Source organism: Taurulus bubalis (assembly GCF_910589615.1).
Source record: "Taurulus bubalis genome assembly, chromosome: 19".
In the NCBI taxonomy this organism is placed as follows: domain Eukaryota; kingdom Metazoa; phylum Chordata; class Actinopteri; order Perciformes; family Cottidae; genus Taurulus; species Taurulus bubalis.
The window spans coordinates 758,136-777,672 of record NC_136607.1 but is presented as its reverse complement, the minus strand read 5'-3'; the positions used below and the strand labels follow the sequence as shown (position 1 = coordinate 777,672).

The following is a 19,537-nucleotide window of genomic DNA, read 5'->3' as shown; positions in this document are numbered from 1 at the left end:
AACTGATCATTATTTCCACAGGTATTGTTAGCAGATGGTTTTGATTTATTTTGTCATAGTGAGCGGGATTATGATGATCACCTGGTTATTGTTGGCCTCGCTGTTCTTCAAGAGCACACAAGCACATGGTGAGTGTGGCATCCTTTATCTGTTTATCTATTTACAGCTGATACTACACTGTAATAGCATAAGAATGTTTCCCTTTTTCATTTGAATTTATAATGCACATTACATTGCATTTTAAAGAAGACAATAGTCTTTATACTTGTTTAAATTTACGATAGATTATAAATCTACAGGCAGCCTATTTACTGTAATAATTATGATTGATTAAACACCATTTTTGGTTCTAACAGTGCTTATTTAAATGTTTTCATAACTTGTTCTGACATGCAATATGAAATGATACAGTATATTTAAGACTGCATGCAGCAGTCATAGACCACCTCAGCTTAAACTGAAAATATACACAAGAAAGACAAAAGAGGTGGACAAAATATTTCAACATCACGGCCCACTAGATTCATTTAAGCATGCAGTGGTGTTTCTTCCTGAAAAGATTATTGTCCTCATCTTAACATTAACATGCCAACACCTTCTAGGAAGCACTAAAAACACACTTGCTTTGGTGAGCTGAAACAGGTTCCAAGATAATGATTTTTAAACGTCATTGAACTGACTCGAGAAAAAGCAAATTGAAGAAGAGAGAAAAAAGAGGAATAAAGCATCCAGACATGGGCGTTCAAGAGGGAGGGAGTTTGTTCGGTGAGCGGTAAATGGACTCGAACCTTTTTTCTCCATCGTTCAGCCATCTACACACATTGCTACATGACGTCCTCCAGGACTAACTAACATCCACACACATTGCTACATGACGTCCTCCAGGACTAACTAACATCCACACACATTGCTACATGACGTCCTCCAGGACTAACTAACATCTACACACATTGCTACATGACGTCCTCCAGGACTAATTAACATTTACACACATTGCTACATGACGTCCTCCAGGACTAATTAACATTTACACACATTGCTACATGACGTCCTCCAGGACTAATTAACATTTACACACATTGCTACATGATGTCCTCCAGGACAAACATCCACACACATTGCTACATGACGACCTCCAGGACTAACTAACATCCAGACACATTGCTACATGACGTCCTCCAGGACTAACTAACATTTACACACATTGCTACATGACGTCCTCCAGGACAAACATCCACACACATTGCTACATGACGTCCTCCAGGACTAACTAACATCCACACACATTGCTACATGACGTCCTCCAGGACAAACATCCACACACATTGCTACATGACGTCCTCCAGGACTAACTAACATCCACACACATTGCTACATGACGTCCTCCAGGACTAACTAACATCCACACACATTGCTACAGGATGTCCTCCAGGACTAACTAACATCTACACACATTGCTACATGACGTCCTCCAGGACTAACTAACATCTACACACATTGCTACATGACGTCCTCCAGGACTAATTAACATTTACACACATTGCTACATGACGTCCTCCAGGACTAATTAACATTTACACACATTGCTACATGACGTCCTCCAGGACTAATTAACATTTACACACATTGCTACATGATGTCCTCCAGGACAAACATCCACACACATTGCTACATGACGTCCTCCAGGACAAACATCCACACACATTGCTACATGACGTCCTCCAGGACTAACTAACATCCAGACACATTGCTACATGACGTCCTCCAGGACTAACTAACATTTACACACATTGCTACATGACGTCCTCCAGGACAAACATCCACACACATTGCTACATGATGACCACCAGGGCTAACTAACATCTACACACATTGCTACATGACGTCCTCCAGGACAAACATCCACACACATTGCTACATGACGTCCTCCAGGACTAACTAACATCCACACACATTGCTACATGACGTCCTCCAGGACAAACATCCACACACATTGCTACATGACGTCCTCCAGGACTAACTAACATCCACACACATTGCTACATGACGTCCTCCAGGACAAACATCCACACACATTGCTACATGACGTCCTCCAGGACTAACTAACATCCACACACATTGCTACATGATGTCCACCAGGACTAACTAACATCCACACACATTGCTACATGATGACCACCAGGGCTAACTAACATCCACACACATTGCTACATGATGACCACCAGGACTAACTAACATCTACACACATTGCTACATGATGTCCTCCAGGACTAGCATCCACACACATTGCTACATGACGTCCTCCAGGACTAACTAACATCCACACACATTGCTACATGATGACCACCAGGACTAACTAACATTTACACACATTGCTACATGATGTCCTCCAGGACAAACATCCACACACATTGCTACATGATGACCACCAGGGCTAACTAACATCTACACACATTGCTACATGACGTCCTCCAGGACTAACTAACATTTACACACATTGCTACATGACGTCCTCCAGGACAAACATCCACACACATTGCTACATGACGTCCTCCAGGACTAACTAACATCCACACACATTGCTACATGATGTCCACCAGGACTAACTAACATCCACACACATTGCTACATGATGACCACCAGGGCTAACTAACATCCACACACATTGCTACATGATGTCCACCAGGACTAACTAACATCCACACACATTGCTACATGACGTCCTCCAGGACTAACTAACATCCACACACATTGCTACATGACGTCCTCCAGGACTAACTAACATCCACACACATTGCTACATGATGTCCACCAGGACTAATTAACATCTACACACATTGCTACATGACGTCCTCCAGGACTAACTAACATCTACACACATTGCTACATGACGTCCTCCAGGACTAACTAACATCCACACACATTGCTACATGATGTCCACCAGGACTAATTAACATCTACACACATTGCTACATGACGTCCTCCAGGACTAACTAACATCTACACACATTGCTACATGATGTCCACCAGGACTAATTAACATCTACACACATTGCTACATGACGTCCTCCAGGACTAACTAACATCTACACACATTGCTACATGACGTCCTCCAGGACTAACTAACATCCAGACACATTGCTACATGACGTCCTCCAGGACTAACTAACATTTACACACATTGCTACATGACGTCCTCCAGGACAAACATCCACACACATTGCTACATGACGTCCTCCAGGACTAACTAACATCCACACACATTGCTACATGACGTCCTCCAGGACAAACATCCACACACATTGCTACATGACGTCCTCCAGGACTAACTAACATCCACACACATTGCTACATGATGTCCACCAGGACTAACTAACATCCACACACATTGCTACATGATGACCACCAGGGCTAACTAACATCCACACACATTGCTACATGATGACCACCAGGACTAACTAACATCTACACACATTGCTACATGATGTCCTCCAGGACTAGCATCCACACACATTGCTACATGACGTCCTCCAGGACTAACTAACATCCACACACATTGCTACATGATGACCACCAGGACTAACTAACATTTACACACATTGCTACATGACGTCCTCCAGGACAAACATCCACACACATTGCTACATGATGACCACCAGGGCTAACTAACATCTACACACATTGCTACATGACGTCCTCCAGGACTAACTAACATTTACACACATTGCTACATGACGTCCTCCAGGACAAACATCCACACACATTGCTACATGACGTCCTCCAGGACTAACTAACATCCACACACATTGCTACATGATGTCCACCAGGACTAACTAACATCCACACACATTGCTACATGATGACCACCAGGGCTAACTAACATCCACACACATTGCTACATGATGTCCACCAGGACTAACTAACATCTACACACATTGCTACATGACGTCCTCCAGGACTAGCATCCACACACATTGCTACATGACGTCCTCCAGGACTAACTAACATCCACACACATTGCTACATGATGTCCACCAGGACTAATTAACATCTACACACATTGCTACATGACGTCCTCCAGGACTAACTAACATCTACACACATTGCTACATGACGTCCTCCAGGACTAACTAACATCCACACACATTGCTACATGATGTCCACCAGGACTAATTAACATCTACACACATTGCTACATGACGTCCTCCAGGACTAACTAACATCTACACACATTGCTACATGACGTCCTCCAGGACAAACTAGCATCTACACACATTGCTACATGATGTCCACCAGGACTAACTAACATCTACACACATTGCTACATGACGTCCTCCAGGACAAACTAACATCCACACACATTGCTACATGACGTCCTCCAGGACTAACTAACATTTACACACATTGCTACATGACGTCCTCCAGGACTAACTAACATCTACACACATTGCTACATGACGTCCTCCAGGACTAACTAACATTTACACACATTGCTACATGACGTCCTCCAGGACAAACATCCACACACATTGCTACATGACGTCCTCCAGGACTAACTAACATCCAGACACATTGCTACATGACGTCCTCCAGGACTAACTAACATTTACACACATTGCTACATGACGTCCTCCAGGACAAACATCCACACACATTGCTACATGACGTCCTCCAGGACTAACTAACATCCAGACACATTGCTACATGACGTCCTCCAGGACTAACTAACATCCACACACATTGCTTCATGATGTCCACCAGGACTAACTAACATCTACACACATTGCTTCATGATGTCCACCAGGACTAACTAACATCTACACACATTGCTTCATGATGTCCACCAGGACTAACTAACATCTACACACATTGCTTCATGATGTCCACCAGGACTAACTAACATCCACACACATTGCTTCATGATGTCCACCAGGACTAACTAACATCTACACACATTGCTTCATGATGTCCTCCAGGACTAACTAACATCTACACACATTGCTACATGACGTCCTCAAGGACTAACTAACATCTACACACATTGCTTCATGACGTCCTCCAGGACTAACTAACATCCACACACATTGCTTCATGATGTCCACCAGGACTAACTAACATCTACAAACATTGCTACATGACGTCCTCAAGGACTAACTAACATCCACACACATTGCTACATGATGTCCTCCAGGACTAACTAACATCCACACACATTGCTTCATGATGTCCTCAAGGACTAACTAACATCCACACACATTGCTACATGATGTCCTCAAGGACTAACTACCATCCACACACGTTGCTACATGATGTCCTCCAGGACTAACTAACATCCACACACATTGCTTCATGATGTCCTCAAGGACTAACTAACATCTACACACATTGCTACATGACGTCCTCAAGGACTAACTAACATCTACACACATTGCTTCATGACGTCCTCCAGGACTAACTAACATCCACACACATTGCTTCATGATGTCCACCAGGACTAACTAACATCTACAAACATTGCTACATGACGTCCTCAAGGACTAACTAACATCCACACACATTGCTACATGATGTCCTCCAGGACTAACTAACATCTACACACATTGCTACATGACGTCCTCAAGGACTAACTAACATCTACACACATTGCTTCATGACGTCCTCCAGGACTAACTAACATCTACACACATTGCTTCATGATGTCCTCCAGGACTAACTAACATCCACACACATTGCTACAGGATGTCCACCAAGACTAATTAACATCTACACACATTGCTACATGACATCCTCCAGGACGAACATCTACACACATTGCTACATGATGTCCACCAGGACTAACTAACATCCACACACATTGCTACATGACATCCTCCAGGACGAACATCTACACACATTGCTACATGATGACCACCAGGACTAACTAACATCCACACACATTGCTACATGATGACCACCAGGACTAACATCCACACACATTGCTACATGACGTCCTCCAGGACTAACATCCACACACATTGCTACATGATGACCACCAGGACTAACTAACATCCACACACATTGCTACATGACGTCCTCCAGGACTAACTAACATCCACACACATTGCTACATGACGTCCTCCAGGACTAACATCCACACACATTGCTACATGATGACCACCAGGACAAACTAACATCCACACACATTGCTTCATGATGTCCACCAGGACTAACATCCACACACATTGCTACATGACGTCCTCCAGGACTAACTAACATCCACACACATTGCTTCATGATGTCCACCAGGACTAACATCCACACACATTGCTACATGACGTCCTCCAGGACTAACATCCACACACATTGCTACATGACGTCCTCCAGGACTAACTAACATCCACACACATTGCTTCATGATGTCCTCCAGGACTAACTAACATCCACACACATTGCTTCATGATGTCCTCCAGGACTAACTAACATCCACACACATTGCTACATGATGTCCTCCAGGACTAACTAACATCTACACACATTGCTACATGATGTCCACCAGGACTAACTAACATCTACACACATTGCTACATGACGTCCTCCAGGACAAACATCCACACACATTGCTACATGACGTCCTCCAGGACTAACTAACATTTACACACATTGCTACATGACGTCCTCCAGGACAAACATCCACACACATTGCTACATGACGTCCTCCAGGACTAACTAACATCCAGACACATTGCTACATGACGTCCTCCAGGACTAACTAACATTTACACACATTGCTACATGACGTCCTCCAGGACAAACATCCACACACATTGCTACATGACGTCCTCCAGGACTAACTAACATCTACACACATTGCTACATGACGTCCTCCAGGACTAACTAACATCTACACACATTGCTACATGATGTCCACCAGCACTAACTAACATCCACACACATTGCTACATGATGACCACCAGGGCTAACTAACATCTACACACATTGCTACATGACGTCCTCCAGGACTAACTAACATTTACACACATTGCTACATGACGTCCTCCAGGACAAACATCCACACACATTGCTACATGACGTCCTCCAGGACTAACTAACATCCACACACATTGCTACATGATGTCCACCAGGACTAACTAACATCCACACACATTGCTACATGATGACCACCAGGACTAACTAACATCTACACACATTGCTACATGATGACCACCAGGACTAACTAACATCTACACACATTGCTACATGACGTCCTCCAGGACTAGCATCCACACACATTGCTACATGACGTCCTCCAGGACTAACATCCACACACATTGCTACATGATGTCCACCAGGACTAATTAACATCTACACACATTGCTACATGACGTCCTCCAGGACTAACTAACATCTACACACATTGCTACATGACGTCCACCAGGACTAATTAACATCTACACACATTGCTACATGACGTCCTCCAGGACTAACTAACATCTACACACATTGCTACATGATGTCCACCAGGACTAGCTAACATCTACACACATTGCTACATGACGTCCTCCAGGACTAACTAACATCTACACACATTGGTACATGACGTCCTCCAGGACAAACATCTACACACATTGCTACATGACGTCCTCCAGGACTAACTAACATCTACACACATTGCTACATGACGTCCTCCAGGACTAACTAACATCTACACACATTGCTACATGACGTCCTCCAGGACTAACTAACATCTACACACATTGCTACATGATGTCCTCCAGGACTAACTAACATCTACACACATTGCTACATGACGTCCTCCAGGACTAACTAACATCTACACACATTGCTACATGACGTCCTCCAGGACTAATTAACATCTACACACATTGCTACATGACGTCCTCCAGGACTAATTAGCATCCACACACATTGCTACATGACGTCCTCCAGGACTAATTAACATCTACACACATTGCTACATGATGTCCTCCAGGACTAACTAACATCCACCAGCCTACACATGGACATGGACCAGCAGAGCCTGGGATTGAACCGCCGATCCTTTGATTGAATGGTACGTCAGATGGGTTTTATATGAAATTGGGCATCAATAGTTGAAAAAGGGGTGCTGAGAAAAAATTAAACCTCACTTCCAAACATTTGTCTCATAAATTATTCTTAATGCAGCCACAGAAGTCACAAATATAACAAAAGAGACTATTTATTTATTTTGTGTTTTACATTTTTTTTGTATTTGTCAAAAATTATAATTTTCCTTTGTAGAAGTTAATGAATGATCGTTACCTTATATATATATATATATATATATATATATATATATATATATATATATATATATATATATATACTGTATATAACATGTTGTAACAAGCTCCTGTTACTTCTTTTAATTGTTAACTGCTTTTATTGTCACATGCACTGGCAGACTGCGCCTCTGCTCTCTCCTCCCTGTCCGCTCCATCCCTACTGAGCTTCATATAGGGACAAGACACAAACCCCTAAACAGTCTCAGCTGAGGCCAATTAGGCCTCATTCCGGCACCTGTTCCCTGAGCCGCTCCTCCACTCCCCCTCCGCAGCTGAGCATAACTAAATGGACCCGTACTTGTATAGCGCTTTTCTAGTCTTCAGACCACTCAAAGCGCTTTAACACGACATCATTCACCCATTCACACACTGATGAGAGGAGCACCATGAAGGAGCCACATCAGATTGTCAACCATTCATAGGCAAGGCAAGGCAAGTTCATTTGTAGAGCACATTTCAACAACAAGGCGATTCAAAGTGCTTCACATAAAACCATTAAAAGCATCAAAACATAATGCAGATTTAAAAACAGTTAAGAAAACATTAAAACAGTCAAAAAACAAAATAAAAGTAGAAAAAGCAACTTAAAAATTAAAAGTTGAATAAAAGTTGCAGTGCAGTTTAAGAAATAAAATGCAGTAGTGAGATGCAGTAATTGAATCTGGTTCAGTTAAAGGCAGCAGCAAACAGAAAAGTCTTCACTGTGGACTTAAAGGAGCTGAGGGTCTATGAGGGTCTCAGCAGACCTGCAGCTCTCAGGACCTTGTTCCAGATGTGTGGAGCAGAAAAGCTGAACGCTGCTTCTCCATGTTTAGTTCTGACTCTTGGAACAGAAAGTAGACCCGTCCCAGACGACCTGAGGGGCGGGATGGTTCATAAGGTAGCAGCAGATCACAAACATACTTAGGACCTAAACCATTCAGTGCTTTATAAACCAGCAGCAGGATTTTAAAGTCAATTCTTTGTTTGACAGGGAGCCAGTGCAAAGACCTCAGAACTGGAGTGATGTGATCCACTTTCCTGGTCTTAGTGAGGACTCCAGCTGCAGCTTCCTGATTGACTTTTTACAGAGGCCTGTGAACACACCGTTACAGTAGTCAAGTCTCCTGAAGATAAATGACCTGTGAACACACCGTTACAGTAGTCAAGTCTCCTGAAGATAAATGACCTGTGAACACACCGTTACAGTAGTCAAGTCTACTGAAGATAAATGACCTGTGAACACACCGTTACAGTAGTCAAGTCTACTGAAGATAAATGACCTGTGAACACACCGTTACAGTAGTCAAGTCTACTGAAGATAAATGACCTGTGAACACACCGTTACAGTAGTCAAGTCTCCTGAAGATAAATGCATGGACAAGTTTCTCCAGATCCGGTTGAGACATAAGTCCTCTAACCCTTGATATATTCTTCAGGTGGTAGTAGGCTGATTTTGTAATTGTCTTGATATGGCTGTTCAGGTTGAGGTCTGAATCCATAACTACACTTAGATTTCTGGCTTGGTTTGAGGTTTTTAACATCAGTGATTGAAGCTGAGCGCTGACTTTCAATCGTTCGTCCTTGGGACCAAAAACAATTACTTCTGTTTTATCTTGATTTAATTGAAGAAAATTCTGGCACATCCAGTTATTGATTTCTTCAATGCATTTAGCCAGCCCTTGTATGGGACTATAGTCCCCTGGTGATATAGTTATGTAGAGTTGTGTGTCATCTGCATAATTATGATAACACACTTTGTTGTTTTTCATAATCTGAGCCAGTGGAAGCATGTAGATGTTGAACAGAAGAGGCCCCAGTATTGAACCTTGGGGAACACCACATGTCATCCTAGTCAGCTCTGATGTGTAATTAGCTACCGACACAAAGTATTGTCGGTCCTTCAAGTAGGATTCAAACCAGTTAAGTGCTGCGCCAGAGAGTCCTACCCAGACTTCAGTCCGTCTAGTAGTATGTCATGATCAACCGTGTCGAATGCAGCACTGAGATCCAATAATACTAAGACTGAGGTTCTGCCACTGTCTGTGTTTAAGTGGATGTCGTTGAAAACCTTAACAAGAGCAGTTTCAGTTCTGTGGTGCTGACGAAAGCCTGGAAGACATCAAAACAGTTATTTTCAGCTAAGAAGTTGTTCAGCTGTTGAAAAACCACCTTTTTCCATTATTTTACTTAAGAATGGGAGGTTTGATATTGGTCTGTAGTTTTTAATATTCCGGGGTCTAAACTAGCCTTCTTTAGAAGTGGTTTAATAACTGCAGTTTTTAGGGCTTGTGGGAAGACACCTGAGAGAAGGGATGTGTTTACAATTTGTAAAAGATCAGCGGTCATGCAGTGTGAAATATTTTTGAAAAAGTGTGTTGGTAGAATATCCAAGCAGCAGGAGGATGTGTTCAGATGTTGTATAATGTCTTCTAGGCTTCTTTGGTTAATTGAGTGAAATTGTGTCATGATATTTGAATGGATGCTATTTAAAGATGGGGACAACACATATCCTGTGGTTGGTGTGGAGCCACCGACTGCTTGTCTAATTCTCTGAATTTTATCAGCAAAATAGGAGTCAGATTGATTGCATGTCCAGGTGGATTGGAGCGTAGCCGTTACCGACACCGGAGGGTTTGTTAGCCTGTCCACGGTAGCAAATAAGGCGCGTGTATTGTTTTTGGTTATGATGTCAGAGAAGAAGGCCTGTCTTGCATTTCTAAGTTCCAAATTATAATTGTGAAGTCTCTCTTTATAGATACCACAGTGAACCTGGAGATTAGTTTTTCGCCACCTGCGTTCAGCTTTCCCACACTCTCTTTTCTCTATTCTGACCAGCGTTGCATTTCTCCATATTCATACACCGTAGAACAGCTACGGGAGCAATGTAGGGTTAAGTGTCTTGCTCAAGGACACAACGTTATGGACTAGCAGAGCCGGGGATCGAACCACCGATCGAAGTACGACCCTGCTCACCACTGAGCCACAGTCGCCCCACCCCTACCACCACACACGTCTTCATATCTGTCTACTGTCTGTGTCGATGATGTCCTCACTATTGTTTGTCTATATGATAACTAACGTGCATTAATCATCATCCTCAGGGGCTTTGCATTGTGGACCTCAGAATCTGACTCTTTCCAGCTGTGGCCAGATGCTGCTGCTGACCTGGAGGGACACGCCCCCATGCTCTGCACTGCAGGAGGTGCTGGTCTATGAGCTGGAGGTCCTCATAGCAGACCAGCAAGTCCATTACGTAAGAGTTATATTACACCAACATGACTGACTTCCATAACAATAACTTCAGCCTCTAAAATAGCCAACGGTGCATATCTTCATTTGGTGATGTAATGTTTTAGGATGAAGTTGCTGTGGCACCTGACCAGATAGAATCCACTCACTCCTGGAACTGGACGTCCCATCTGGCCTTGCAGTGCGCTTCCCATGCAGTCCGGCTCGGTTCCCGTTACAAAAACCAAACAAGCCCATGGAAGCAAAGCCGGACTCTTCCTTGTAATGTTCAGCTCACTTATATCCATGTTCTCATCATTATTACACATTTGACAGTCATGGCACTCCTTCAATGTGCTGCTGATGTCCTGTTACTTTGCTTCTTCAGGGCTGGAAGTCGCAGTAAAGCCGGAGGTTTTTCCAAAGGACGGAGCGTTTGAGGTCGGCAGTAACGTCACCTTCTGCTGTGTTCTGCCTGCAAGGGAGGTTTTTAAAAACATGCGTCTGACTGGATATAGAAGTGGAAATATGAATGCCATACGGATCAGCAGTCAGACATATGCCCTGACCGTCCTCCTGAGCCGGGCCTCAGAGGACAGCTGCACTGACGTTAAATGCAGAACAAATACCAAGGAAAACGGGGCGTGTGCTTACATCGGCTGTGAGTAGGACTTAGTGTTGTGTGGACTTTCAGGATTTTTAAATACGTCTTCTATAATGCTGGCTGTTCTTTTTTTAAACTCTTGCATCACTCAGACCGCCCTGACGTAAGAGATCTTCAGTGTGAGACCCAAGACCTGGAGTCGGTCCTCTGCCACTGGAGCGCAGGAGGAGAGACAGACGTCCGGCTGCTTGGACGGTACGACTCAGAGGACGAAGCAACCGTCCTGAAACGCTCCACCCCGAAGAGCACGACTCCGACTGAGCGTCAACACAGTCAAACTCATAAAGGACGGTTTCACTGGAGATTAGTGTTATGTGTTGTGTTCAGGAGCTGCATGTGCTGGATCTAAATATCTAATTATGTCAAAAATATCTATTTCTGAATCAGAATCTGTGAATGTTTGACCAATATTCATGAACATTGTAGCTCGTGGGCTATAAGGATGAGTTATTGACTCTGAATGGAATAGATCAGACCTTTACCCATCAGGTCACATGATCACAAAGAGTTTTGATGAATGACTGAAATCATATCTCCAGTCAACATATTGGTATTTCATATCTGAGTTAGTCTGAGCTTTGTTTTGTATGGAATGACAAGTGAGACTCTCCTTTGTGTTCCAGTCCATGTGCAAAGCGTCTGAGGGGACGATGCCGTCACAAAGTGAAAGTAGATGTTGGTGCTAGAAACTGGACGTTGACAGCACAGAATGCATTTGGGGAGGCGGAGCTTTCAGACACTGCAGACCTGATGCAGAGAGGTAGACATACTCACAAAGTAAAGGAGCATTTCTCTTGTAATCATTGAAGTGATTGTTGTTTGTCTTTGGTTTCAGTGCACATGTTCCCTCCAAGAGAAGTGACCGCTTCAGCCCTGGATGCCAGAAGTGTCGGCCTGGAGTGGAGCTGGACGGTGCCGCGCTACAACCACCTCAACATCACATGCCAAGTACATGTCAGCAAGGGAGGAAATACCACAGTAAGATGACACAAGGAGAAGGATTACCTGAGCAAGGTCAACTAAAGGTCAACTAAAGGTCTTAAGGTCAACTTGCCTTTGATCTCCAGACATGTCAATAGTGCTTTTAACGGTTAACTATTTGTGACAGGTTACAATAATTCAGAGGTGCACGACCAACACCGACACACACACACACACACACACACACACACACACACACAGAGACAGACAGACAGACAGACAGACCAAAGTGCAGCAGGCTTGCACTACACTGGTGGTAGCTACACACGTTTAAATGATGTAAGTGATAAGACCAGCCGGTGGGATGTGATGGGCTACTGTGACTCTGCTGGTAACAATCCTCCCAGCGTTGTGTCTCTGTTGTGTTCCCAGATGGAACACTTTGGAGTTGGTCTTAAGTTTGTACTTTTGAAAAGCTTGATACCGAATTGGAGATATGAAGTGACTGTACGATGTGGAACAGTGCAACGCTTCTGGAAATGGAGTGACTGGAGCACAAGCCTCCCCTTTCAAACTAAGGGTGACGGTGAGTAATAACGTAAAGATGTCCATACGTTAATAACTCATAGCAGCAATTGAACAGATGTTGTCATGTTCTGGTTTATGTCTCACAGTTCCAGATGCTCTTGATGTGTGGATGCAGATGAAGGTCAACCAAATTACAATCATCTGGAAAGTAAGTCAGATGAGTGAGCACCACTTTATAATAAGCAACTCTTCATAAAGCTTTTTAATGAACTGCTTTATTTGATGGTGACAAATAAAAAAGCCATGGTGTTGACGTGACTCCTGCTGCTTGGATCTGAGTCATGTGGAGAAGTGAGTCACTTTAAAACCTCCTTTAGGAGCCATCCGCCCTCTGAGTTCAGAGTTCAGAGTTCAGATCAGAAACAAAAGGCCCAATAACAGACTCATGTCCCTTCAGAAGACAGTCTAACGCATGATGTTCCCTCTCTGACTCACGGGAGACTGTGGACAGAAGCTCCTCCTCTCCTCTCTTTCTGCTGGTCTGTCCTGCACTGCAAGGCTCGCTGGTCATGGACTTAGCGCCCCCTAGAGGACTGTGATGTTTAAAGAGACACAAAGAGGCCAGAGGGTTTCCCCTGCAGCAGCATGACGTGCGGAGCAGACCTCATCATGCTGCTACAGGGGAAACCTGCTCTTCCAAAGCCTGACTCCCTCTTTACAGAAACCATTGGCCAACCAGAGTCACGGACACATCCAAGACTATGAGGTGATCTGGACACAGAGCTCAGAGAGAGATCTTCATCGAGCCACAGTGCCTCTCAGCCAGCACAGCCTGGCTCTCAGCCTGGACACCGCTGAGGAGTACACCGTCAGCGTCACCGCCAGGAATATGAACGGCAGCTCGGCCCCGTCAACCATCACCACCCCCAGCCTGCATCCAGGTATGAAGCCCAAAGATGAGATCAGAACCCTTGAGTCCAGGATTACAGCAGCAGAGCACACAAGAGACATAGTAATGCAAATCAAGTCATACAAATAAACAGTAAAGAAGAATATATGAAAGTATTTCTATTGCACCAGTTGAACGTAATTAAAGTGTTGAAGTGTTTGTGGTCGACTGAGAGCTCAGCTTGTTGTGCAGCCTGACAGCAGCAGGAAGGAAGGACTTCCAGTAACACACACACACACACACACACACACACACACACACACACACACATAACGTACTACCGTTAGGGGAGAATTCAGTTTAAACAGATAGACCTTATCTTAAGAGACTCAGCACGCTCGAATACAAACCTAACTTCCGAAGCGTCTTCATGTTCAGACGTCACAGTGACCCCGTCGTGGATCGATGGCCGGGCCGGCGGCTTTGAGCTGTCCTGGTCGGCCCGGCCCGCCGCCAGCTGTGGCTACGTCGTGGACTGGCGTCCGCTCTCCGGGCCGGGCGTCGTGGAGTGGAAGAGAGTTCCTCCCAATGACACCACAACGACAATATCCTCAAGTACGTGTTGTTCGTTGTCCACACAGCAGTTACGATGCAGCAGCCTTACATTTACAAAACATCCCTCCTGTCACCTCTTATCCAGAAACCTTGAAAGGCGGCCTGAGGTACTGGTTGTCGGTGTACTCCTGCTCCCGGGACGCCCCGGTGCTGCTGCAGAGAAGAGAGGGCTACGCCCGGCAGCAACGTGAGCCGCCTGTATATATTATATCTTGTATGCACGTGTGTCTGGAATAGAACAGCTTGTCCAGCGGTCTTCTATTTGCAGGAATACCGGACGGCCTGTTTAAATCCTTGAAGGAGAAGCAGCAGCACTCGGACGTTGAGGTGTCCTGGGACCCGGTTCCTCTGAGAGAGCAGCCGGCTCGGGTCCTCGGCTACGTCCTGCGCTGTTTGGACAACGACAACAACAAAGTCCTCACGTTCAGCACCGGTATTCTGACGGCCGTTTCCCTGTGATGACACAGCGTTATTACACCAGACTCATTCACAGATATTAGAAGACGTCGCATGTCAGGACGCAGCGTCCCTGAAGGGAACATCCGTGAGGCAGCAGCGCGGCCACGTGTTCCTGGTGGTTGGTTCCCAGCAGTGCAGGCAGCTCCCGCCAGGCTGCATTATTACATGTATTTATACCACATGTCCTGTCAGCCATGACGACGACAACATTGAACAACAATACAATAAAACACACTTGTTACATCAAATGTGTTTTCATAGGAGAAGTATGAATTGTTGACACACATGGTTATTAATACATACTTAAATTATCTTTATGTCTGCATACAGCTACACTATAGTGCAATTAACATTCAACGAGGTAAGAGAGAACATTACAATAATGTCCAACTGTAGTCCAGTAAATATGGACGAGTCAGTTGATGATCACATACATGTTAATACGACTGCTGTCAATCAAATGAAGAAAGTTCAATTGAATGATATTTTAACAATATTTATTGTCAGATAAATAAATTAACTGGATAAATTATAAATATTACAGAATCTAATATTAAATAAATGATCTTCTCTCAAATGAGGACTGGATTAAAAAAATTAAATACATAACAGAAAGCTTTTTAAAATATGTGCATCTTAAAATAAAGTACTTAACTGAACTCAAACCCTGGAGCTTTAAATTCACTTCATTCAGGTGTGAAGCCGCAATATTATATTCTCATTTTTGTGCTTATGGAAACATTTTTCCAGCTGTTACCTCTCTGTTTACATTAATGTTGGCAGTGAATTCATGTGTTAATAAGGTTCTGGTCATATTGGACTCTGAGATTGTAAAAGCTGCGCTGGTTAAAATAGAAGCGTTTCATCAAAATGTCATAATTCAAAATGATCCATCGGTTTGAAGTCGGGGTCCAGACACAGCGGTGATTGGCTCCGCCCCTTAGTGACCCGCTATATGTAGAGTTATACTGCTGACACAGTACACGTTACATCATTGTGTTTCCTTCATATCTACACACAGACTTTCTGACTGAACTATTTGAAAAGCTCACTGTGTGTTGGACCGTGGCCTTCATGGTTCTTCACAGCGTTTATGACATATAATGTAATATAATAACGATATCTTTTGCTTGGTCAGGCGATCCTGAAGCCACCAGTCTGACGGCCAGAAACCTTCCCATCAGCTCCTACAGGTTCACGGTGACGGCGCTGACGGCAGCTGGAGAGTGTGGAGCCGCGTCCATCGCTGTGACCTTGAACTCTCCGAGTAGCTTCTTTGTCTTCACATCACTGTTTCCACTTCATTTATAGAACTATGGATGTGTTACTCCTGTCATGTCTTAACTCCCCAGCGGACTACTGGATCAAAGCGGTCTTCATGTCCCTGCTCCTGGTCCTTGGCCTCCTTTCCCTCATCGCCATCCTCTGCTGCAGACACTGGACCTGGTGAGCAGCTGGACCGACGCTCCACGTTGCCTCTGACGTTGAATAACCGCATGGCGTTGCCATGTCTGTGTGATTGATGTCATTCTTTCATCCAATAGCATCAAACAGAAGGTCTATCCTCCCATCCCAAAGCCAGTGATGACATCACCGGTAGGTCTCAAGGGACTGGACACACACTGCTGTGTGTTCAGTGTCTCAAACAACTAGCGTTAGCTCTGATCGGCTTAAGACTTGACGGCATTAAAAGGCAGCAGTGATCTCGTGATAGAGGCCATTGAGTGGCTTTATGGGAAGAGAGGGATCCAGTGTGTGTGGACCTCGACCGACACCAGAAGCTTCTGAAGTGGTTTAAACCACCTGGCCTTTACTAAACCTGGTACTAGCGCTACGCTGGTCTTTACTAAACCTGGTACTAGCGCTACGCTGGTCTTTACTAAACCTGGTACTAGCGCTACGCTGGTCTTTACTAAACCTGGTACTAATGCTACGCTGGCCTTTACTAAACCTGGTACTAGCGCTACGCTGGCCTTTACTAAACCTGGTACTAATGCTACGCTGGCCTTTACTAAACCTGGTACTAATGCTACGCTGGTCTTTACTAAACCTGGTACTAATGCTACGCTGGTCTTTACTAAACCTGGTACTAGCGCTACGCTGGCCTTTACTAAACCTGGTACTAATGCTACGCTGGCCTTTACTAAACCTGGTACTAATGCTACGCTGGTCTTTACTAAACCTGGTACTAATGCTACGCTGGTCTTTACTAAACCTGGTACTAATGCTACGCTGGCCTTTACTAAACCTGGTACTAATGCTACGCTGGTCTTTACTAAACCTGGTACTAATGCTACGTTGGTCTTTACTAAACCTGGTACTAATGCTACGCTGGCCTTTACTAAACCTGGTACTAGCGCTACGCTGGTCTTTACTAAACCTGGTACTAATGCTACGCTGGCCTTTACTAAACCTGGTACTAATGCTACGTTGGTCTTTACTAAACCTGGTACTAATGCTACGCTGGTCTTTACTAAACCTGGTACTAATGCTACGCTGGTCTTTACTAAACCTGGTACTAATGCTACGCTGGTCTTTACTAAACCTGGTACTAATGCTACGTTGGTCTTTACTAAACCTGGTACTAATGCTACGCTGGCCTTTACTAAACCTGGTACTAGCGCTACGCTGGTCTTTACTAAACCTGGTACTAATGCTACGCTGGCCTTTACTAAACCTGGTACTAGTGCTACGCTGGCCTTTACTAAACCTGGTACTAGCGCTACGCTGGTCTTTACTAAACCTGGTACTAATGCTACGCTGGTCTTTACTAAACCTGGTACTAATGCTACGCTGGTCTTTACTAAACCTGGTACTAATGCTACGCTGGTCTTTACTAAACCTGGTACTAATGCTACGCTGGTCTTTAACAAGCCCAGTCCTGGACTAGACTTCCCATTGGCTGCACCAACCACACGTGAGTTGATTAAAGGCTGTGCTAGTATGCTAATGGCTAGCAGAGTGTCTTGCTTCAGACATTGTCAACAGTCTCTGTTTTTCTAATGTCTTATCATTTATTATCTGCAAAGAAAAAGAAAGTACATCAAGATATGAATGCTAATAGAGCTGTAACATAATGCAGAATGTCCAGTTCATTCATCCTATTGGCTGCTGAGAAACTACTGAAAACTACTGATCAGGTACAATATGACCTCTTGTGTATGTTATTGTCCACACAAATATTAATTTCACCTACAGTGCAGGCTAGATCGGCTTTAAATACATATTCAAACCAAGCAGTGTGTTTTCTGCTTGTGATAATGAGCCATAACTATATTATAAGCAGCTTTCATATTGTATGAGATACAAGCCAACACACATTTAAAATACAATTGTAGTTATTCCTTATTGTGTCTCATTTGAGTTCCCCAACTTTACAGAAGTGCAACACGAGAGTATGTTAACGTTAATATTCAGTGTAAATCCATGTGATGGCTGTGGTGCTTCAGAGACATTACACATGGATGAAGCTCCTGTAAATACATGGGAGGTCTTGTTGTCCAGGGTGAACTCCGATGTCTTCCTCTTCACGTGGACCAGTGCCTTCCCAGTGAAGCAGATCTCCTGGATGTCCTGGAGCTGCATTGGACTGCAGGAGCCTCAAGGAACCCAGCGGCCAGCCAGGAGAACATGGAGGGTTCCCCCCCCCAGCCTCTGAGCCAGAGCGCCTCTCAACGCCTCCCTCTGCCCACCGACGCCCCGCCTCAGGCAGCGCCACAACCTCCTCCTTTCAGAAGTGTGTTGACCAACCCGTCCTACAACCTGGTGATCCCGCGTGGGGAACAGAGGTCCAGCTCAGGTCCTGCTCTTCAGGAAGGAGCCTCTCAGGGGAGAAGTGCTCGATTCAATGTCTCTTGTGCTGATGAAATGACCACCGGATAACGCGTGGCAACACGATGTAACCACCAAAACTCTCCGATTGCTCTCAGTAAACCCCACGGACTCAGA

At 44.4% G+C, this 19,537-nt stretch overlaps 1 protein-coding gene across 1 annotated transcript; it reads left to right on the top strand.

Annotated features, from left to right (window-relative positions):
- Positions 1-11,436: 11,436 nt before the first annotated feature.
- LOC306751298 (leukemia inhibitory factor receptor-like) lies at positions 11,437-19,471 on the top strand (the record flags this gene model as incomplete). Its single annotated transcript, XM_079234859.1, has 16 exons — positions 11,437-11,538; positions 11,642-11,795; positions 11,902-12,174; positions 12,270-12,372; positions 12,801-12,937; positions 13,013-13,155; positions 13,531-13,684; positions 13,773-13,834; positions 14,348-14,567; positions 14,954-15,130; positions 15,216-15,317; positions 15,399-15,563; positions 16,728-16,856; positions 16,942-17,035; positions 17,134-17,185; positions 19,130-19,471. 16 exons carry the CDS (start codon positions 11,437-11,439, stop codon positions 19,469-19,471), a joined length of 2,409 nt encoding a protein of 802 aa, XP_079090985.1.
- Between the last annotated feature and the right edge of the window lie 66 nt (positions 19,472-19,537).